The sequence below is a fragment of the Callithrix jacchus genome, chromosome 12 (assembly GCF_049354715.1).
Source record: "Callithrix jacchus isolate 240 chromosome 12, calJac240_pri, whole genome shotgun sequence".
NCBI classification, from domain to species: Eukaryota; Metazoa; Chordata; class Mammalia; order Primates; family Cebidae; genus Callithrix; species Callithrix jacchus.
The window spans coordinates 112,089,756-112,113,235 of NC_133513.1; the positions used below are offsets into that span (position 1 = coordinate 112,089,756).

General features: G+C 48.1%; 1 protein-coding gene across 3 annotated transcripts; it reads right to left on the reverse strand.

The window, feature by feature from the left end:
* Positions 1-453: 453 nt before the first annotated feature.
* On the reverse strand, positions 454-22,658 carry SFXN4 (sideroflexin 4). Of its 3 annotated transcripts, XR_013525142.1 has the most exons (15): positions 22,488-22,658; positions 21,096-21,161; positions 19,024-19,098; positions 17,492-17,518; positions 17,351-17,405; positions 16,194-16,219; positions 14,505-14,558; positions 14,368-14,424; positions 14,165-14,230; positions 13,276-13,354; positions 11,645-11,760; positions 8,304-8,425; positions 8,031-8,116; positions 5,249-5,366; positions 454-850 (listed from the first exon to the last, which is right to left on the reverse strand). XR_013525142.1 is itself a non-coding variant. In XM_017963204.4 (14 exons), exons 1-14 carry the CDS (start codon positions 22,596-22,598, stop codon positions 773-775), a joined length of 1,014 nt encoding a protein of 337 aa, XP_017818693.1. In that variant the 5' UTR covers positions 22,599-22,658; the 3' UTR covers positions 454-772. The 3 variants fall into 3 exon arrangements, 2 of the variants coding, with proteins under 2 accessions (XP_017818693.1, XP_054099338.1); XM_017963204.4 differs by lacking the exon at positions 8,304-8,425; XM_054243363.2 differs by lacking the exons at positions 454-850; positions 5,249-5,366; positions 8,031-8,116; positions 8,304-8,425 and adding an exon at positions 10,338-10,892.
* Positions 22,659-23,480: the final 822 nt, after the last annotated feature.

A 23,480-nucleotide genomic window follows, 5' to 3' on the forward strand; every position in this document is an offset into this window, starting at 1 on the left:
TTGGTCTTGAACCCCTGACCTCAGGTGATCCACTGGCCTTGGCCTCCCACCAAAGTGCTGGGATTACAGTTGTGAGTCACCGCACCTGGCTGACAAGCAGTTTACATACTTCAGGGAAGGACCCAGCAGACAGCCCTGAGGAAGCAGAGAGGGGCCCAGAGCCTGGAGGACGCTGGCCTTGCATGGAGGAAGGATGGGTGTGGGTGTGGGTGTAGGATGGGAGGCTTCACTGCTGACCTTGGTTTCCTGGCAGAGGAGGCAGGGTCCTTTGGCAGAGAGGAGAAAGGAGGCACTGGGCAGCAAAGGTTTTAGGTAGCCTTCTAGCATGGAGTAAGGAAACAAGATTGCTTTTGGGGTTGGAGGCTGTAAACAGCTCCCCAGGGGTGCGTGTTCCACTTGAGACGGGCTATCCATTTAACGCCTGTGTCCTGGGCACGGGGGACTCTTGTGTTCTTTCTTCAAATACTCAATTGAGACAGGTTTATTAATTAGTGATTTCACAGTATCCTTTCACAGGCGGAGACTCACTCCAACCATCCCTTCAACAACCCCCAAGGTGTCAGATGGGGACCCCTTCCTGCTGTCTTCTCTAGCCAGCCTTAAAAACCCCAGACACAGCAATCTGGGAACGATCTCAGTGTGGAATTTGAAGTCACCCTGTCAGCACAGACATCTCTGGGGTCCCCAGACCTGTGGCAGAGTTCTCTAAACCGAACCTGGAGAGGGCAAGGTTTTCAAGCAGGAACCATAGAAATTCACCTAAAACTCACGCCTACAACCCTCTGTGATAAAAGAGTTCCGTTTCTTCTGTTAAAGACTGAATATCCTCTTCAAGCTGACTGCACTGTATCTGAAAAATAGTTAAATTCATATTTCTATTAATAGTTTTTCTTGCCTCAGAAGCCAAGTTAAAAAACAAATCATTTTCTGAAAGCAACCATTTCACAGTACATCTTTTTCGATAATGTCTAATCCATAGCAGAAAATGTAACCTATTTTCTTTTAAATCACCCAAGTAGTAAAGGAACTTCTTTTAAACTTTTTTTTTTTTTTTTTGGAGACAGAGTCTTGCTCTGGTGCCCAGGCTGGAGTGCAGTGGCACGATCTCAGCTCACTGCAACCTCCACCTAAGAGGTTCAAGTGATGCTCGTGCCTCAGCCACCCGAGTAGCTGGGACTACAGGCACACATCACCACCCTTGGCCTATTATTATTGCTTACATTTGTTTATAATTGAAAGTTTCCATTAAAAAGTTTTAAGACGGCTGGGCACAATGGCTCATGTGTGTAATCACAACACTTTGGGAGAGGCTGAGGCGGGTAGATCACCTGAGGCCGGGAGTTCAAGACCAGCCTGGCTAACATGGTGAAACCCCATCTCTACAAAAAATACAAAAATTAGCCAGGCGTGGTGGCACATGCCTGTAGTCCCAGCTTCTCTGGTGGCTGAGGCACAAGAATTGCTTGAACTTTGGAGGTGGAAGTTACAGTGAGCTGAGATCAGGAGGCTCACTTGAGCTGGGGAGTTTGCAATCAGCCTGGGCAATATAGTGTGACCCCATCTATACAAAAAAATAAAAAATTATCCAAGTGTGGGGGTACGTTCCTGTAGTCCTACCTACTTGGCAGGCTGAGGCTAGAGGATCCCTTGAGCCTGGGAGTCAAGGCTGAAGTAAGCCGTGATCATAACTGCCCTCCAGCCTGAGCAACAGAGTTTTCACTCAAACATACAAACAAAAAATAAATGTAGAAAGAATGTATGCACTCAGCCCAGCAGGGTATTTTCAAAGTACAGCAAGCACGTCTTGGCATCTGGGGTCATGCATGAGATTGACTCCCTTTCCTGCCCCAACTCTGGCCTCTGGGAGTTCTGCCCTTTCCAACCTTGCATGACTCGCCTGCTGCCCGCCTCCTTGGCCTGGCTGTGTAGGCCCTGGCACCTGGCCCCCAGCATCCCACCAGTTCCTTGCAGCCTCACGTGCCCTTTAAGCCCTCCCCACCCTCCACTGGGTATGAACTCTTCCCTCTCCGCTCAAGTGATCCTCTCACCACAGGCTTCTGAGTAGCTGGCACTGCACGTATGTGCCACTTCACCCTACTAATTTTATTTTTATTTTTTTGAGACAGGGTCTCACTCTGTGGGCCCACTGTAGCCTTGACCTCCCATGCTCAGGCGATCCTCCTACCTTATCTGCCTGAGTAGCTGGGACTACAGGTACCTACCACCAAGCCTGGCTAATTATTATTTTTTCTTTTTTAAAATTTCGTTTCAGAATAGGGATGAGGTCCGGGGTGATCTCGAACCCTGAGCTCAAGTGATCCTCCCACCTTGGCCTCCCAGAGTGCTGGGATTACAGGCGTGAGCCAATGTGCCCGGCCTAATTTTCAGAACATTTTTTGTAGAGGGTCTGACTACATTGCCTAGGTTGTCCTAGAACTCCTGGCCTCAAGCATTCTTCCCACCTTGGCCTCCCAAAGTGTTGGGATTACAGATGTGAGCCACCATGCCTGGCCTGAAATTTTATTCTGAGATGCTGCCTCCCTCCCCAGCCTCCCGCCTACAGCACGGTAATAAGCATAACTATTTGAAACTTCTACATTGTGCTGGCAAAGTTGCTTGAATGAATGATCCTACAACCTAAACCTATAAAATCTGGGTTCTGAACAAGATCATTCCATAAATATAAATGCTTTTGAAGGCATATATATTTATAGTGACAGAAACGAGCACTTGAAAATTTTAGTCAAGAACCTGCTAATATCTGCTAGCATCAATAATATCCTTGACATCTGCTAGAAATTTATGGCAGGGCTTTGGACATTAAAAAAAGCTGGCTTTCTGACTTAAAAAAAAGTGTCCTTGCTAGCTACTAAGCAACAATCCTTTGCAGAGATGTCATTACCTTCAGCTCTCTTTAACAGATAACGAAACTAAGCAAGTTGACCAAGGTCATGGAGAAGCTGGAATCTGAGTCCAGGCAGTCTGACTCATCATAAATTACATTATAAATTATCTACAGAACTGGGCTGTCCAGTAGCCACTAAGCACACAAGAGTACCTCATTTAAAATCTAACTTGGCCAGGCGTGGTGGCTCACACCTATAATCCCAGCACTTTGGGAGGCCAAGGCAGGCAGATCACCTGAGGTCAGGAGTTCGAGACCAGCCTGACCAATAGAGAAACCCCATCTCTCCTAAAAATACAAAATTAGCCAGGCATGGTGGTGCATGCCTGTAATCCCAGCTACTTGGGAGGCTGAGGCAGAAGAATCACTTGAACCTGGGAAGCGGAGGTTACGATGAACCGAGATCATGCCATTACCCTCCAGCCTGGGCAACAAGAGGAAAACTCTGTCTCTAAATAAGTCAATAAAATTTAAGTTAATTTACAATTCAGTTCCCTAGTCATACCAGCCTCTCTTGAAGTGCTCAGTAGCACATGTAGCTCATGGCTACCATACTGGACAGCACCAAGCTATTATAGAACATTTCCATCACTGCAGAAAGTTCCACTGGACAGGGTGTAGTTACAGAACATTCTGGAGTATTTAATTAAATATTTTTAAAAGATTTTTTATGCTCCAGAAAAAAATGCTTATAAAATACTGTTAAAGAAAAACAGAACCCAAAACTGCACCAAGAGATCTGATGGACAGAATTAAATATAAATATCATTACAGGCAACCCTTGGATAATACAAGTTTGAAGGATGCAGGTCCACTTATACATTGATTTTCTTCCCCCTCGGTCACCCCTGAGACAGCAAGACCAACCCCTCCTCCTCCTCCGAAGCCTCCTCAACATGAAGATGATGAGGATGAAGACCTTGATCCTCAATGGAACTGATGACTCACTCTCACTTAATGAACAGTAAATATATTTTCTCCTTATGATTTTTTTTTTTTTTTTTTTGAGACAGAGTCTCACTCTGTCACCCAGGCTGGAGTGCAATGTCATGATCTTGGCTCATTGCAACCTCCACCTCCCCAGGTTCAAGCGATTCTCCTGCCTCAGCCTCCCGAGTAGCTGCTATTACAGGCACCACCACACCTGGCTAATTTTTATATTTTTAGTAGAGTTGGGGTTTGACCATGTTGGCTAAGTTGCTCTTGAATTCCTGATCTCAAGTTACCCACCTGCCTCAGCTTCCCAAAGCTTTTTTTTTTACAGGCATAAGCCACTGTGCCTGGCCTGATTTTCTTAATAACATTCTGTTTTTCTCTAGTTTATTGTAAGAATATAGCATATAACACATATAAAATATGTGTTACGTGATTTTTTATGTTATTGGTAAGCCTTCCAGTCAGTGGTAGGCTATTAATAGTTACGTTTTTGGGGAGTCAAGGTTATACTTGGATTTTTTACTCCTAACCCCCAGGTTGTTCAAAAATCAACTGTATTTTGTTTGTTTGTTTTTAAGAGACGGGGTTTCACCACATTGGCCAGGCTGGTCTTGAACTCCTGACCTCAGGTGATCCACCTGCCTCAGCCTCCCAAAGTGCTGGGATTACAGGCATGAGCCACTGCACCCAGCGTTTTTTTTTTTTTGAGACAGGGTCTCACTCTGTCACCCAGGCTGGAGTGCAGTGGCACAATCTCAGCTCACTGCAACCACCATCTTTCGGGTTCAAGCGATTCTCCCGTCTCAGCCTCCCAAGTAGCTGGGATTACAGGCACCTGCCAGCATCCTCTCCTAATTTTAGTATTTTAGTAGAGACAGGGTTTCACCATGTTGGCCAGGCTTGAACCCCTGACCTCAGGTGATCCACCCGCCTTGGCCTACTCAAGTGCTAGGATTACAGGTGTGAGCCACGACACCCGGCAGGTATTTTGTTTCATTATTTTAGTTTTTTGAAATAAGGTCTCACTCTCACCCAGGCTGGAGTGCAGTGGCGCAATCACGACTCACTGCAGCCTCAACCTCCTGGACCCAGGTAATCCTCCCACCTCAGCCTCCTGAGCAGCTAGGACAACAGGTGTGCACTGCCACACCCAGCTAATTTGTGTATTATGTTTTGTAGAGATGGGGGTCTCACTATGTTGCCTAGGCAGGTCTTGAACTCCTGGATTCAAGCAATCCTCTCACCTTGGCCTCCCAAAGTGCTGGGATTACAGATGTGAGCCACTGCACCTCGTCTTGTTTTATACTTTTGTAAACTTTTTATGGATTTTTTAGAAGAATAATTTATTTTACTCTTACAACTGCAAAATAAAAACCTTTTAGAAAAAAGTAGAATGGGGGCACTTACCCGTCCAACCTGTGGAAACAAACTAAAAGAAATTGGCAACATCAGTCCCATTGACCCGACAGTGCAAGCCAGTTTCCAGATCCAAAACGACCCTGCATTTGTCAGGGAAAACTGGGTCCTGTAAGAGACAAGGCACAGCTCACAAGTGATATTAAACTATCAGGGCTCGTTTATTTTTTGAATAGCTAGATGGGGGCCTATTTTTTAAAAAATATTTAGTGCACCTGAACAGCTGGATTGGGGCCTGTTTTCTTTTTTTGAGTCTTCCTCTGTCACCCAGGCTGGAGTGCAATGGTGTGATCTCGGCTCACTGCAACCTCCGTCTCCTGGGCTCAAGCGATTCTCCTGCCTCAGCCTCCTGAGTAGCTGGGACTACAGGCATGCACCACCACACCCGGCTAATCTTTGTATTTTTAGTAGAGATGGGGTTTCACCATGCTGGCCACGTAGGTCTTGAATTCCTGGCCTCAAGTGATCTGCCTGCCTTGGCCTCCTAAAGTGCTGGGATTACAGGCGTGAGCCACTGTGCCCAGCCTAGGGCCTGTTTTCAGTGGCTGAGCTTCTGCTCTCTGATGGCAAATTCCATCCTGTGTGCCGCTGCTGGCCCATTCAAGTCACCAACAGGCAAGAAGAGCAGCTGCATCCGTGTGCGTCAGGCATGGTGTTCAACACGTCACCAGCATTTGCTCACTTGGTACCTCCACAGCCTTCTGAGCTTTGTGTTATTTTCATCCCCTTCATACAAATGAGAAAATGAAGGCCTGGACTGGTGAAGTAAAGTAACTTGTCCAAAATCCCATGGCTCAAAAGCTGCTCACAGATTCCAGAGCCTGTGCTCTCTGGGCTATTCTAACATGGATGTGACATCTTGACTTTGACCTTCAGAGAGTGTAAGAGACAAAGAATATGGTCTCTACCCTGGAGCGGGGCTTCGAGAGAGCCAAGTTAGAAGACCCACCAAGGACACTCCAGCTTGGGGACCACCTACTGTCATGGCTCTAGGATGGTCCTTCTGGGAGGTCACTTGATAGCTCAGTCCTTCCAGGCACCTCCATGCCCACTGAGAAATGAACCCTTTCTCCCTACCAGGCAGCCTGTGCTATGCAGGTAGGCCTCATGGGATATGGGCCCAGCTTTAACAGGAGCCCCAGCCAGAGCAGCCCAGGAGTGCCTGCTGGAGCAAAAGTCTCTGCACCCATCCAGCTCGATCATGCTTGGGAAAGTAATGGTTAGCTCTGCCCAGGCTGGCTGCCGTCCTCCATCCTTTTTTTTTTTGGTAGATAGTTTCACTCTATTGCCCAGGCTGAAGTGCAATGGTGTGATCTCGGCTCACTGCAACCTCTGCCTCTCAGGTTCAAGTGAGTCTCCTGCCTCAGCCTCCTGAGTAGCTGGGATTACAGGTGCCTGCCACCATGCCCAGCTAATTGTTGTATTTTCAGTAGAGACAGTGTTTCACTATGTTGGCCAGGCTGGTCTCGAACTCCTGACCTCAGGTGATCTGCCCACCTCAGTCTCCCAAAATGCTGGGATTACAGGCGTGAGCCACCACGCCCGTCCCATCCCTCCTGCTTGGAAATGTGCTCCACGTGTGGTCCTAGCAGGCGATTCCCAGCACACTGGAGGGGAGGATGTACAGTGCCAGGCACATAACCCAATTCAGGCCCACAGGTTCCTTACCCAGGAATCCGGCCTGAGGGAAAGACATTCCTACCTCCCCTGGGGTTTGTTGTGTTCCACCTCTAATCAGGCGGCTATGAGGCTATGAGCTGGGAGTTACTAGCAAGTGGGTCCCTCATCAGTATGAGGAAGCCAATCTGGCAGAAGAGAAGGAACCAACACCCATGAGGGTGAGAGGGCTACACGCACAGCAGGGGAGCTTCTGTTCAAGCTGCCATGGGCTGCATTCTTCGCCAGTTCCGGTCCCTAAAGCCCCACGTCTCCCCTTGGGCCTGAGCTCTTGTAGGTTAGGTTTCTCAAACTGATGGCCACAGAAACCCTGACTGATGCCCAGGTCCTCCACCTCATGGGCCATTTCTGGCTTCTTAAAAGGGATGAATCAGAATCCGAAGTCACTGAAGCTAATTTAAAACATGCTTGGACGAGGATGCAGAAGGGAGGGCTTGAGAAATATTCACAGCACATCAGAGATGGGAGAACCTGCACATCATCAAAGCCCCTCATTCTAGAGGTGAGGAAATGGCCGTGGAAGGTCCTTGGATATGCCAATGATGCAGGGTAACTGGGGGCAGAGCCTGGGCTGGATTCCCCATTCAGTGGAATCCACACACCTGGATTTCCACACCTGCCCCAATCAATCGGACTGTCTTAGCTATGATGAATGTTTGTGGGAAGGTTACTGAGCCAACCTCTTCCCATCCTCCACCAGGGTCAGTATCTGACAGGTTTTCTTTCTTTCTTTTTTTTTTTTTGAGATGGAGTTTCACTCTTGTTACGCGGGCTGGAGTGCAATGGCGTGATCTCAGCTCACAGCAATCTCCGCCTCCTGGGTTCAGGCAATTCTCCTGCCTCAGCCTCCTGAGTAGCTGGGATTACAGGCACGTGCCACCATGCCCAGCTAAGTTTTTATATTTTTAGTAGAGACGGGGTTTCGCCATGTTGATCAGAATGGTCTCAATCTCTTGACCTCGTAATCCACCCGCCTCGGCCTCCCAAAGTGCTGGGATTACAGGTGTGAGTCACCACGCCCGGCTCTGACAAGTTTTATAAGAATTTGACTTTCAAAATGTTTTTTCCTACCTGGGGATATGAGCGTGCCTCTTACCTTTTAAAGAAGTAGGTGAAGACTTCAGGAATCACAGCTGAGGTCCCAAGCAGCACTCCCCTGGATATTGCTGTTTCTGTAATAGCCTGGCAAAAATGAAAAGAAAGCAGCTTACGCCAGGCACGGTGGCTCATGCCTGTAATCCTAGCACTTTGGGAGGCTGAGGTAGGCGGATCGCTTGAGGTCAGGAGTTTGAGACTAGCCTGGCCAACATGGTGAAACCCTGGTCTCTACCAAAAAATAAAAAAATTAGCCAGGTGTGGTGGTATGTACCTGTAGTCCCAGCTACTCAGGAGGGTGAGGCACAAGAATCACTTGAACCTGGGAGGCAGATGTTGCAGTGAGCTGAGATCATTCACACCACTGCACTCCAGATTTGGCAACAGAGTGAAACTCTATCTCAAAACAGAAAAAAAAAAAAAAAAGCTTAGTACAGGAGCAAGATGATTTCCAGGGATCCCAAAAATCCTGCCAGAGACAGGCAACAGCAACCCTCCCTTCTCACTAAGAAAAAGAACACCTGTGGAAAGAGGTGGGGGGACGCCTTCCCTGCACCTTTCCACGTACAGGCTTGTGGAGGTTGGCTGCATTTGGTGCAGGAATAGCTGAGAGGGGACTCACCTCCTGACTCCACAGTGGTCTCCATCCACCTGCCAAACTACCCCCAATAAACTATCCACTAAGTACAAGCAAAGGTGGCTTCTAGACAAATCCTCACGGAGAACCAAATTGTTCCTCGGTGGAAACGCTGGATTGGCCACGGAGGTTCGCTCCCTATTTCCCTTCCAAACCAGGTCCCTGCCACTGGCTCCTGTCCTGACCTGGCTCAGCAGCGACTCCCACACCTGCTAGTGGGGGAGCCTCCAAATGCCCAGCTCTGAGGATGCTGGCAAAGCATGGGACCCACACGAGGCCACCTGTCCGTACCCACGTTTCATATAGCGAATTGAAAGTGTTACACTAAAAAACTGTGTTATATACAGGTTATAACATTTTTGTAATCTTTTCTATATATATCAAACATTTAACATACAATTTACTGCACGGGTGATATGCACAAAACCATGTACCCTCAAGGGCACTTCGAGGGACTTGTAAGGGAAATTCTGACTATAAAACAGCTCACGTTAACTGTATTACTACTTTTATTTGTTTATTTTTAGAGATAGGGTCTCACTGTGTCACCCAGGCTGGAGTACAGTGGCGTGATCATGGCTCACTGCAGTGTCGACCTCCCAGGCTCAAGCAATTCTCCTACCTTGGCCTCCCAAGTAGCCAGGATCACAGGTACGCCCCACCAAGCCCAGTTAACTTTTTGATTTACTGCAGAGATGTGGTCTCACTATATTGCCCAAGCTGGTCTTGACTTCCTGGCCTCAAGCGATCCTCCTGCCTCAGCCTCCCGAGTAGCTGGCATGTTAACTTTAGAACCCACCCCTGGGTAAGACACACCACCACAGACAGCACACTGTGTGCTCAAGAGGAGCAGGCACACCTGCCCCTGTCCTTCCCTGAACTCTGTTCCTTCCATTTCTGGCTTCCCACGATTGGCTTTGACCTACCTTGCCAGCTCCTCCTACCGCCCGGCCCCTGCTCTCTGCTCACACTTCTGCCCTGCTTCGGGTGACAGTCATGCTCATGCAGTTCCCTCTGCAGGGAATGCCTTTCCCCCAAAAAAAGAGAGGAAGCTGAGGAGGGCTGTTTTTAAAATAAAGTCTCAGGGGCCAGGCATGGTGGCTCACACTTGTAATCCCAGCACTTTGAGAGGCTGAGGCGGGCAGATCACCTGAGGTCAGGAGTCAAGCCCAGCCTGGCCAACATGGTGAAACCCCATCTCTACTGAAAATATGAAAATCAGCCGGGTATGGTGGCTCATGCCTATAATCCCAGCTCCTCGGGAGGCTGAGGCAGGAGAATCACCTGAATCTGGAAGGTGGAAATTGCAGTGAGTCAAGATCACACCATTGCACTCCAGCCTGGGCGACAGAGTGAGACTCAGTCTCTAAAATAAAATAAATAAAATAAAATTTAAAAGTCTCAGGGATGTAAAGTGAAATGCTTGACTTCTGGAAGGGAAAAGCGGCTGCTGGCGTGCTGTTTCCGTGTCAGTGGGATGAGGCCTGCCGCTCTCCACTGATCATTAGGAGGTGCTGTGTGCAAAGGAGTGGCTTATGGGGCAGTCGGGGGAAACAATGTCCAGGAATCCCCTGAAATCCGACCAGCGGTGCCCTGTCACCATCAGATACTGCCGGTTACGCATTTTCTGAAATTGTAGCCAAAGAAAAGAACCTTCCAGGGACAGGGAAGTGATAGAAGAATATTTATGCTTACGCATAGTTGCAGACACTTTACTCTTCAGAGAAAAAAAGACTTTTTTTTTTTTTAAAAGCAGATCAGCAAAGCTTTCCTTTGACCCTAACATGCCACTTATCCCCAAAATGAAGTTTCTTCTGGTGAGATGGACTCCAGACAGCCAGACAGGCCTGAGGCTACCTTCCGGCTGGGAGGCTGGGGCTCCTGGGGAGCAGGGGCTCTCAGTGGCCAAGTGTGTGGGTCTCCAGAGCCTAGCACTGAGCCTGGCAGGCAGGAGGTGCTGGGAACGACTTGCTGATTTGATATTTGCTCTTAGCTGTAGCTGGGTGCAGTGCCTCACACCTCTCAGTGCTCTGGGAGGCCAAGGCAGGAGGATCCGTTGAGGCCAGGAGTACAAAACTTAGCCAAGCGTGATGGCACATGCCTGTAATCCCAGCTCCTTGGGAGGCTGAGGCAGAAGAATTGCTTGAACCTGGGAGGTGGAGGCTGCAGTGAGTGAAGATCATCATGCGGCTGCACTCCAGCCTGGACGACAGAGTGAGACTCAGTCTCAAAAAAAAAAAAAAAGAAAAGAAAAGAAGGTTATCCTTCACAATGTTGGTGGGCCTCATCCAATCAGTTGGAGGCCTTATAGGCAAAAACTGAGGTTTCCCAAAGAAGAACTTCTGCCTCAAGACGGCAGCAGCAGCTCCTGCCCAAGTTTCCAGCCTCCAGGCCTGCCCTACAGATTCCCACAATTGTGGAAGCCAATTCCTTAGAACAAATCTCTTATTAGACATGTACTGCCTGGGTGCAGTGGCACACACCTGTAATTCCAGCACTTTGGTAGGCCAAGGTGGGAAGATCACTTGAACTCAGGAGTTTGAGATCAGCCTGGCCAACATAGTGAATATTCGTCTCTACTAAAAAATACAAAAATAAGCCGGGTGCAGTGGTGTGTGCCTGTGGTCTCAGCTGCTTGAGAGGCTGAGATGGGAGGATTGCTTGAGCTCAGGAGGCAGAGGTTGCATTGAGCCAAGATTGTACCACTGTATTTCAGCTGGGCGACAGAGCAAGACCCTGTCTCAGAAAAGAAAGGTATATACATATATCCCATTGGTTCTGTTTCTCCAGAGAACCCAGACTAACACCCCATCTTTTACATATCAGGGGGCAAAAGGAAAAATTTATCTCTCAGCATGCTGAGGAAAGACGGGTAAAGAAAGGTTGAAGGCAGACATGAATTTGTCACCGGCTTTCAAACAGAAAAGTCAAGTCTTTGCGTAAAGGGTAAGCAGCTGTAGCTCTATGCTGTCTCTCACCTTTTTCCCAGCAATTGTGGAATGGCCTAGGACATGGCCTTCCTTGTCCATGACTGCAATCCCTTTAGTGGTCTCAAGACTTCGGGATGTTAAGACATTCATTCCACTTATTTGTGCTGTAGATGTAAAGAAGTAAAGAACACGCAACACGGGGTGAGTTTTGTTCCAGCAAAGGAACATCTCTTTGGCTCTGCCCACTTCAAGCCTTTTTCTCTGGCAGCTGCCCTTTCTTGAGCCTTGGGTGGTCACCTGCTATGGGCTGGGCCAACCACATGCTTTCCTGGGGCTGTGGAGGTGGGCTCAGAACTGCCGGCTACTCAGTCTTGGATTCTGACCACAGCCTGGGACCAGCTTCCAGTAACCTTGCTTCCTTAGCAGATTCCAGGAGAAACCCCAGGATCCTGGAAACATAACCCTCATCTTTGCTTAAGTTGTAAGGTTTCCTTTTTTTTTTTTTTTGTGAGACAGTTTCGCTCTTGTTACCCAGGCTGGAGTGCAATGGCATTATCTCGGCTCACTGCAACCTCCGCCTCCCAGGTTCAAGCAATTCTCCTGCCTCAGCCTCCCAAGTAGCTGGGATTACAAGCACACACCACCACGCCCAGCTAATTTTTGTATTTTTAGTAGAGACAGGTGTCAACATGTTGGTCAGGCTGGTCTCAAACACCTGACCTCAAGGGATCTGCCTGGGACAGCCTCCCAAAGTGCTAGGACTACAGGCATGAGCCACCATACCTGGTCAAAGTTGTAAGGTTTCCATAACACCATTTCCTCAATTTCACCGCTGATGTCAGTGTGCCAACTCCTCAAACTGCTATGATTACCAACCCAAATTTGGAGCATGGCATAGTAAACTTATAGGCTGGTAGAGTCAAAATATTCAGCTAATATCTCTGCCACCGACACTGGGTTGGAATCCCTGTATTAATCACTTGCTCGCTGTGTAACTCTAGGCAAGTTACTTAACCTTAACCTCCCTGTGCCTCAGTCTCCTCATCTGTACATAGGAATATTTCCTACCCAAAAGTTGTTTTCAGGATTAAGTGAAATAATGTATGTAGAATGTTTGTACGGATAATCTTTAAAATGTAGGGCTGGGAGCAGTGGCTCATGCCTGTAATCCCAGCATTTTGGGAAGCCAAGGTGGGCGAATCACTTGAGGTCAGGAGTTAAGACCAGCTTGGCCAACATGGTAAAAGCCTGTCTCTACTAAAAATACAAAAAAAAAAAAAAAAAAAATAGCTGGGCACAGTGGTACATGCCTGTAATCCCAGCTACTTGGGAGACCGAGGCAGGAGAATCGCCTAAACCCAGGAAGTAGAGGTTGCAGTGAGCCGAGGTCATGCCACTGCACTCCAGGCTGGGTGACAGAGCAAGACTCCATTTCAAAAAAAAAAAAAATTGTGTTTCCAGTCTTACGTTCGTTCTTTGGCCATTAATGGGGTAACTACAGAAAGTATCACCTCTCAAACCAAAGACCTAATTTGGGCTTGGGGCCTGACAGGGTGCAAAGGGCACCTGTCATCGGTCACAATGTGCCAAGGGACCCAGGTGTCTCTAGAGATGAAGGAAGGCTCACAGACCACAAAGACACCCCACCCAGACTCCGGGCTCCAGCGTTTCCTGCTTACCATGGACAGCTATAGGTAAAATTCTTTTCATAAAAAAGGTATTCGAGGAAAACTTCATCTGGATAAAGTTAGGTATTAACTAGAAAAGAAGAGAGAAAAATTACTGCACAGGACTGAAAAATCAGCGGAACCTACTCACTAGCAGAGAGTCTACCCTGACCTAGTTCCTAAGTCAGACTCCTCTTCATGTATTTTTCAAATTCCTGCAACATGGAGGTTCTCTCCCTGTTCAGCTAAGGAGTCAACAGGGCTTAGAGAGGTATGTAAGTTGTCGAGTCACAGAGCCATTAAAGGTTTGAGCCAGGATGAGGGCCTAGGTTTGCCTGATGCTAACATCTCCATCTTTCACCATTACAATGTCCTGACATCCAAAGCAATACACAATTTATATAACATATTTGTGTAGCATAAACCAGTTTTTAAAAAGATAACAGTACTGGCCAGGCATGGTGGCTCACTCAAATCCCAGCACTTTGGGAGGCTAAGACAGGCAGATCACCTGAGGTCAAGAGTTTGAGACCAGCCTGACCAACATGGGGAAACCCCTTCTCTACTAAAAATACAAAAAATTAGCTGGGTGTGGTGGTATATGCCTGTAATCCCATCTACTGAGAAGGCTGAGGCAGGGGAATCACTTGAACCCAGGAGACAGAGGGTGCAGTAAAAAAAAAAAAAAAGAAAGAAAAGAAAAAAAAATAACAGTATCAAGTACATGCCTGGAATCTTAGATTATTAACGCGATTATTTTGGGATAATAGGATTACAGGTGACTTTTATTTCCTATTCATACTTCAAAATTGTTCAATTGGAACACAAATTTGAAATTGGAATAAATAAAGCTTTCTGGATTCTGAGGAATAAAGATTTGTCAGATTCTAAAAATACCTACTCCAAAGAAGCTTGAAGAAGCAAAGGCTCCCACCCCTAGGAATGATCTTTCTAGTGGATGACAAGTCTGAGGAGAAACAAAAGTACTTATTTAGTAAATATCGCAGTTTTGCCCAGCAAAGATAATTTAAAAACAAACACATACAACCAACTCCAAAAGAAACAACACAAAACCACACACCCTCTGGGTCTCACAGTACTCACGTAACTTCTGTTTCCATTGATGATGCTGAACGCTGTCAGGTACGCGTAGAGGTAAACCTGCCGAGGGGGCAAATGAATCGCATTTCGGTTGCAAGCATAACAGAATTCGGTAATCGTGAAACAGGAAGAATTGTTACCTTGGGTAAAACCATGGACTTGATCCCTTTTGGTGGCATCATTGAAAAAAATACCTTTTAAGAAGAAAGTGGAGCAGTTACAAGTGTTTAGTGGCAGCGGGGTGGGACATGCAGTAGCAAAGAACTTTCCAGGGCAGAGGGAGAACTGAGCCCCCAAGGACCTGGGGCAGGAGAGGCTGGTGGTAGGTGCACCGGCTGCGGGTCAGAAGACAAGGTTGAGTGAGCACCTGCCAAACACCAAACTAGCGGCTCCAGGACATCTGGGAGCACACGGCAGGCCGTGTCTCCAGGGCTTCAGTCCAGCAGGGTGTCTCAGATGTACACATCTATTGGCCGGGCGCGGTGGCGCATGCCTGTAATCCCAGCACTTTGGGAGGCCGAAGCGGGAGGATCACTTGAGGCCAGGAGTTCTTGACCAGCCTGACCAACATGGTGAAACTCTATCTCTACTAAAAATACAGAAATTAGCCGGGTGTGGTGGCACATACCTGTAATCCCAGCTATTAGGGAGGCTGAGGCAGGAGAATCACTTGAATCCGGGAGGCGGAGGTTGCAACGAGCCAAGATCATGCTACTGCACTCCAGCCTGGGCAACAAAGTGAGACTCCATCTCAAAAAAAACACCCACATTTGCTAGGGGAAGCAGACAGGAGCCTGTGGTGTGGAAAAGTACCTCCTAGGCTGGAATGGTGGCTCATGGCTATAAACTCAACACTTTGGTAGACCAAACTGGGAAGATTCCTTGAGGCCAGGAGTTTGAGACCAGCCTGAGAAACATAGCAAGACTCCATTTCTGCTAAAAATAAAAAAAATTAGCCTGGCATAGTAATGAGTACCTGTAATCCCATTTACTCAGGAGGCTGAAGTGAGGGGATCGCTTGAGACTAGGAGTTTGAAGTTACAGTGAGCTATGACTGCATCACTGCACTCCAGCCTGGGCAACAGAGCAAGACCCTATTTCGAAAAACAAAACACCAGTCCAGGCATGGTGGCTCACTCCTATAATCCCAGCACTTTGGGAGGCCAAGGTGGGTAGATCATCTGAGGTTAGGACTTAGAGACCAGCCTGGCCAACATGGTGAAACCCCATCTGTACTAAAAATACAAATATTAGCTGGGCGTGGTGAAGGGCGCCTATAATCCCAGTTACTCAGGAGACTGAGACAGGAGAATTGCTTGAACGCAGTAGACGAAGACTGCAGTGAGCTGAGATTGCGCCACTGCACTCCAGCCTGGGTGACAGAGTGAGACTGTCTCAAAACAAAAAACAGAAAAGCACCTCCCAAAAGCCAAGGTGGGAAAGCCTCACGGGGCTGTCAGGTCCCAGGTGAGGGGCTGTGTGGGAGAGGACTTGGTGGAGAGGGATTTGTGTAGGGAACACATCCTGACTCACTGGCCTCTTCTACGGTGCTCTGCTAATAGTTGGGTATCCAGAAAAGGGATGACTTTGAGAAGCTGTGGACCTTCCAGAGGCCTGGATGCCCGACTCTCTGCGCGTGCAGGGAGGGGAAGGGAGTAGGGACAAGGACATAGAATGGCAACTATGGGTTATCAGTGGGGGTCCACAACAATCCATCAGGCAGTCATGGGACAGGGGTCCAGGTCTGGAGGGACACAGCCCAGGTTAGGAGGAAGGTGGCCATCTTCCCAAGCCCCTAGTCTCCTAACGGCGAGTATCCATTTGCTCACCGCAGGCACCATGAAAGGCAGGAACGCTGGCAGGAAGAGAAGAGAGAAGGTATCAGTGACTGCAGCTGCCCAGGCAGAGGGGGCTAGAAGGGGACCACCCACCTGAACTCCTCTTCCCTAGCTTCCAGAAGGCACAGACCTCAAAGGAGATTTTCCACTCATTCTTTTTTTGCTAATATAGTGGTGGGTCAAGCCTGTAACCTCAGCATTTTGGAAGGCTGAGGCTGGAGGATGGGTTGAGGCCAGGAGTTTGAGACCAGCCTCTATTTTGTAAAGGTAGTGAGACCCCCATCTCCACAAAAAAATTTAAAGCCAGGTGTGGCAGCATGACCCTATAGTTCCAGCTACTCAGGAGGCCGAGGCAGGAGGATCAGCTGAGCCTGGGAGTTGGAGGCTGCTTTGAGCTATTGTGGTGCTGCTGCACTCCAGCCTGGGTAACAGAGTGAGACCCTATCTCTAATAATAATAATAATAAAAGTATGCACATAAAATTACTATAACAGAGCCAGGCACGGTGGCTCACACCTGTAATCCCAGGACTTTGGGAGGCCAAGTTGGGCAGATCATGAGGTCAAGAGTTCGAGACCAGCCTAGCAAACATAATGAAACCTGGTCTCTACTAAAAATACCAAGAAAAAAAAAAAATTAGGTGGGAGTGGTGGCAGGCACCTGTAATCCTAGCTACTCAGGAGGCATCAGCAGATTTGCTTGAACCTGGGAGGTGGAAGTTGTAGTAAGCTGAGATCACACCACTGCACTCTAGCCTGGGGTGACAGAGCAATACTTTGTCTCAAAAAAAAGAAAAGAAAAATCTGGGGGAATATTAAAGCAAGGCTGGTAGAGTTTTCTTTTTTTTTTTGAGATGGAATTTCACTCTTGTTGCCCAGGCTGAAGTGCAATGGTGTGATCTTGGTTCACTGCAACCTCCGCCCCGGGTCCAAGAGATTCTCCCGCCTCAGCCTCCTGAGTAGCTGGGATTACATGCACCCACTACAATGCCAAAGTGATTTTTTGTATTTTTACCAGAGACGGTGTTTCACCATGTTGGCCAGGCTGTCTTGAACTCCTGACCTCAGGTGATCTGGCAGGCAGAGTTTTCTAAGTGTTACAAACGACATCTTTCCAACCCCCACTTCTGAAAATTACAGCCAACTCACCTGCAGGTCGAAAAAGATTGGGGATCAGGTTGCTGCTGTCGGGATGCACTGTTGACTTCAAGAAGAGAGATGCAAAGTTTAGGTGGATGTCTAGTTTTGTTATTTTAGGACACTAAAAATTAGAAAGAGGCTGAAACTTACAAGACTCCGCTTCCAAGCTTCTTGTATCTTAAAGAAGAAAAAAGAATAGCTTTGCTTCATTAAAAAATTTTTTTAAGAGACAAGGTCTTGCGCCATCACCCAGGCTGGAGTGCAGTGGCTTGATCATCACTCACTGCAGTACAGCCTCGAACTACTGGGTTCAGGCGACCCTCCCACCTCACCGTCACGCCATTCCCAGCTAGTTAATTTTTAGTAGAAATGGGGTCTTGCTATACTGCCCAGGCTGGTCTCAAACTCTTTACATTAAGTCATCCTCCCGAAGCACTGGAATTACAGGGGTGAGTCATCGCACTCAGCCTAAAAAAAAAAAAAAAAAAGCTTTTAAAGGTGGCTCAGCTTTAAAGCATCTCTCTGCCAGTCTCATTTCTGAGACCACCTTTGCTCTACATTTTAGAGAATGAAGGCCAGAGCTGTTTTCCACCACACTAGCGAACAAATCAAAATAAATGAATCATATGAATAAACGAATGAACCAATGGCAAGCAAAGAGATGAGCCACACAGAGAAACTGACCAGAACATTAAAAAGTCCTGTCTCAGACCAGCACAGTCACTCACGCCTGTAATCCCAGCACTTTGGGAGGCTGGGGCAGGCGGATCACAAGGTCAGGAGTTTGAGACCAACCTGACCAATATGGTGAAACCCTGTCTCTACTAAAAATACAAAAATTAGCTGGTGTGGTGGTGTGCACCTCCAATCCCAGCTACTCAGAAAGCTGAGGCACAAGAATCACTTGAACCCGGGAGGCAGAGGTTGCGGTGAACTGAGATTGCACCACTGCACTCCAGCCTGGGCAATGGAACAAGACTCCGTCTCAAAAAAAAAAAGTCCTGTCTCTACTCTTCGAGAGGACCAACACCTAACTTATCCCTCATATGAGTCCCCGAATCCAGCTTGCCTCTGGCTCAGCGCAGGATGTGTACTGATGACACGCTATGCCACGAGCCAAGTCACTTGCAACAGAGCCAAGCTGTAGGCCCAGGGTCCCCAAAACATTCTTATAAAAAGTAAGTTAAATATATGAGCTCTCCATAGGCTGCCTTAAGGAACTGGTGTTTGTGAGCTCCAGAAAGCCCCACCCACTGCAAGTTAGATAAGAACAGTCCATTTGAGCCTATGGGCAGAAACACTGCCTGTAGTGCAAAATAAATTCTGACTTGGGAGGCCTGTCTGAATTCTGGAGTTTGCCATGGGGCTCCAGGAATCAGCTGCATGAAATCCCCGTGAATATCCACTGCATAGGAGGAAACTTGCTGTCTGGTTTATGGGACAGAACTCTAACTACATTTAAAAAGCTAACCCAGTTTTGAAAAGCTGGTCCTCTGGGCGATATATAACAATGACAGCATTAATAGCCAATAGCTCAGTGGCTCCCCCACCCCCCAAAAAAGAAAAGAGACAGAGAGAGATTCATGGCCAAATTCCACCTGACTTCAGACCATGCAGCAGAATCATCTGAGGGCAACTATACCCAGCCTTGAACCAGCCAGAGCTCAGCACGTGAAACATACCCTTTGGTCCTCCAAGGCGGATCTGGAAGCATCTTCATTTGTGCACAATAGTTGCCTCAAGTTTTCTATACTTTCCTAAAATCAGATATCAAGAAATCAAGCAATGATCTCAACATTGTTCAGGTTTATCCCCAGATGGAGGAATCACCAGCTCACTCACCAGCATGCACTGGACTTCAACTGCATGCCCGATTTCAAGCCACATGGTGCCCTAGGCTCTCTACCCATTAGGATAGCCCTGAGTGCCATGCAGATTTAGGCCTTTCTCTTCCTCGATGCTCCAGCAGCTGCCTGCAATGGTGCTGTCACCTCTCCCACTCTCTGATGTCAACTGTCTCAGTAAATGGTGCCACCATCCCCTGGCTGTGCATGTCAGAAACCCGGAAGTCCTCTCTCATCCACTTCCATGTCTAATCAGTTTAGTCTTATTTCCTCTCTGTTTTTCTTTCTTTTCTTATTAAGAGACAGGGTCTCACTCTGCTGCCCAGGCTGGAGTGCAGTGGTGTGATCACAACTCACTGCAGCCTCCAACTCCTGGGCTTAAGTGATCCTCCTGCCTCAGCCTCCCAAGTAGCTGTGACTATAGGCACAACCCACCTATACTTGGCTAACTTTTAAAATTTTTATTTGTACAGATAGGATCTTGCTAGGTCTCAAATTCTTACTCTTGAGAGATCCTTCCATCTCAGATTCCCAAAGTACTGGGATTACAGATATGAGCCACCACAGCTAGCCTCCATTTCTTGAGAAAAAAATAATTAAATACAAAGAATGGCCACACACTCTAATCCCCTCACCCAGAATTAACAACTGTAAACATTTGGTTATATTTGCTTCTAATTTTATTACATATTATTTTTTTTTTTTGAGATGGAGTCTTGCTTTGTCACCCAGGTTGGCATGCAGTGGCACAGTTGGGCTCACTCCAACCTCTGCCTCCGGGGTTCAAGCAATTCTCCTGCCTCAGCCTCCTGAGTAGCTGGGACTACAGGCGCCTGCCACCAAGCCCAGCTAACTTTTGTATTTTTAGTAGAGACAGGGTTTCACCATGTTGGCCAGGCTGGTCTCAAACTCCTGACCTTAAGTGATCTGCCCACCTTGGCCTTCCAAAGTGCTGGGATTACAATTACAGGCATGAGCCCCTGCGCTTGGTCCTTTTTTTTTTTTTTTTTTTTTAAAAGACAGAATTTTACTCTTGTCGCCCAGGCTGTGACCAGATTAGCCAGTCTGTCCCCCATCACGTGGAAGATTTGTTTGATTCTCTCTGAATCACCAACACCTGGTCTGGGCCTGCTATTACCTGTTAAAGACAATGTATGCTTTTCTTTTCTTTTTTTTTTGAGATGGAGTTTCACTCTTGTCACCCAGGCTGGAGTGCAGTAGTAGCATCACAGCTCACTGCAACCTCTGCCTCCTGGGTTCAAGTGATTCTCCTACCTCAGCTTTCCGAATAACTGGGATTACAGGCATCCACCACCACACCCAGCTAATTTTGTATTTTTAGTAGAGACAGGGGTTTCACCATGTTGGTCAGGCTGGTCTCAAACTCCTGATCTCAGGTGATCCACCTGCCTCGGCCTCCCAAAGTGCTGGGATTACAAACGTGAGCCACAGTGTCCGACAGATATATGCTTTTCTTTACCCCTTCCAATCTGACAAGCTCATTCAGAAGGAATAAACACAATAATATACACAAATTCTGTTATTTCAACTACTTTTAAAAGGGACATTTTAAAAGTAGTTGAAATAACTACAGGCTGGGCCTGAGGTTGGGAGCTTGAGACCAGCCTAACATGGAGAAACCCAGTGTCTACTGAAAAAAACAGTTAGCCAGGCATGGTGGCATATGCCTGTAATCCTAGTTACTCGGGAGGTTGAGGCAGGAGAATTGCTTGAACCCAGGAGGCAGAGGTTGCTGTGAGCTGACATCGCACCATTGCACTCCATCGTGGGCAACAAGAGCAAAACTCCAACTCAAAGAAAAAAAAAAAATGAAAAGGGACATGTGTTAAGTTTCAAAATAAAATGTGAAATTCATTAGCTCACTATTTTCAAAATAAGAAAATACTTACAACTGAAATGAACACATTTGTAGGGTCTAATAATTCTGTCCATTGAAGAAATCGTTGAATAAAGGACTTAGGAGGGAGAAAAGCAACAGAGGAGTTAATGGTAGCAGAAAAATAAAGATATAATAGTAACAATTGGCTTTTTTTTTTTTTTTTTTAGAACCTGCCAGGGTCTGCAATCTGTTTTTTACTGGCATCATCTCCTGGGATCCTCCCAATCTCCCCATTCTCAGGTGAGGAAGCTGAGGCTGTGAAGGATTCATGAATGTACTCAAGGCAACAGCCAGGAAATGACTCAGAAGTCTGTGCCCTTAACTGCTCAGTATCAAATTGCCCTTGAGGGTTAAAAGCCCAGACTTTGGGGTTCAAATGGCCCTAGGTTCATATCTCACATATGACCTCAAAGCAATGTCCTAGATTTCAGAATCTGTGGCCTCACTCTCTGGTTGCTGTAAGGCTTCACTCCAGTGATAAAGGATGGATGCCCAATTAAGGGCTCAATGGCGCAGCTGGAGGGTTACACTAGGGAAAGGAGGTTTGCTCCAACAAGCCCTAAACTTTGTAGTGGCTCTGGCTTTAAGCCCTGGCTCTGCTAGAGACACCTGAGCTCACTGTCCCTTCTCTATTTCCCCACCTAAAAAACAGGGCTGGACCTCACTTTAGGAGAGGCCTAAGAGAGAACCCCCTAAAGCCCTGCTCTCCGATTCGCAACATACATCTGAAGCCAGATGTGCTGCGGGTGTAACAGATGCAGGATTTGGAAGACTTTGTACCAAAAAAGCGAGTAAAATATCTCAGGAATGTTTTTACTGGTTACATGTTGAAATGTTAATATTTTGCACCTGTTGGGCTAAAAGTACTGTATTGTTAAAATTAATTTCAGCTGTTTATCTTGTTTAATGTGGCTACTAGAACATTTTTAATTGCCTCTGAGGCTCACATCTTATTTCTATTGGACTGTGCGGCCTTAGACGCCGCAGGAAGATGAGTCCTGCTTATTTCCTGCCCAAAGGTGGCTTCCCAAAGCCTCGGGGGTCTCACCGAGAGTGGCTGAGCCTACCAAGGTAGGAGGGCCTGTTTCTCCCCAATCTGCTGCTCAGCCACAGCTCAGGCAGCAGGGAGCAGCCACCTGCGCGGAGTGCGACCCTTAGAGAGGGCGATCTGGAGGGTGACCTTGTGGCTGTGGGCATCTGGCAAATTGGGTTTCCCCTGCGTCCCTTCCCGCGGCCTAAGGGGGTCAGGCGGGTGGTGCGCGTTCGCAGCGCAACTCCGGGACCAGGAAACGGAGGCGGTGGGCGACCACGTGGCCTTCCCAAGGTCACCCACGCCAGCCCGACTCCACGCGGCCCGGCCCGCGCCCTCCCCGCCCCCAGCCGCGCCGGGTCCGGGCTGTACTTGGCGCTGGTTGATCCAGAAGCGCACGTTGGGCTCAATGAAGTAGGCGCCGGCGTCGCTGCGTCCTAAGAGCCGCCCGGGCTGCGCTTCCTCCTCCTGCTCCAGGGACATTTTGTGCCGGTTGGAGTGGTTGCTGGTGGTGCCGCCGCCGCCGCCAGGCCGCGCGCGGAGGAGGAGCCAGGCGGCGAGCCCCGCCCCAGGCAGCGCGCATCCGCAGTTTCCGCCCCAGGCCCGCGCGCCGGACACCTCGTATCGCCGCGCCTGGAGGCCCTTGCGCGCCCACTGTTCCGGCGAGCCCACTTCCACGGGCCACGTCCTCCCAACCCTGTTTGCCCTGCCCCGCACCTTTGGGGAGCCGGGCCGCCTCCAGGCCCCGAGGGGGTCACTATCGGAACCTAATGCGAAGACCCGGAAAGGTTGCGAGTGGAGCCTTCAGCAACCTGACCCTGAGGTCCTGCAGCGCCCTCCCCGTGGTCATTACCCTCGAAAATCCTTCCCATTGCCCGCGAATTCTGGTGTGCCTGGTGTTGCTGTCTGGCCGGCTGCATCCAGTGCTCAGCCAAGTGAAAATGTCAAATGCGATGCCCTTATTCAAGTTACTGAGAATTTCAAGAGAGTAACAGCAGAGCATCAAATCAAGTACAGGGCCCTGGGTACACTGCACTATCCCTCAGCCAGACAGGTTTTTTTTCCAGTGTTGGGGCAAATCCAGTTCCTTTTCTTGAGTACCAGGTCAAGTAGGGACCATTTGTAAAGAAAAATCCACCTTCCCTTCCTCCCCATCACCTTCCCTTCCCTAGCACAGGAGAGGGTGGGGGCTGTGTGTGTGCACTTGAATTCACGGAAGCTGCAGTGTGCTTAGGGTATTCAGGCGGCCTCCGGAGTCCTGGACAAGGGGACCCAGCACACCACTTAGTTGTGTGACCTTGGCCAAGTCAGTATCTCAAAGTCTATTTCTCATCTGCAAAATGAGGATAACAATTGTACCTATCT

Bases quoted from the DNA above. Each gene is read 5' to 3' on its own strand.
- SFXN4 (XM_017963204.4), bottom strand. From the start codon at position 22,598: ATGTCCCTGGAGCAGGAGGAGGAAGCGCAGCCCGGGCGGCTCTTAGGA. The intron at 21,162-22,487 runs GTACAGCCCGGA...CTCCCTCCTAAG, and splicing joins TCTGGATCAACCAGCGCCAA to TCCTTTATTCAACGATTTCT. The intron at 5,367-8,030 runs GTAAGAGGCACG...TGTCTCTTACAG, and splicing joins TTCACCTACTTCTTTAAAAG to GACCCAGTTTTCCCTGACAA.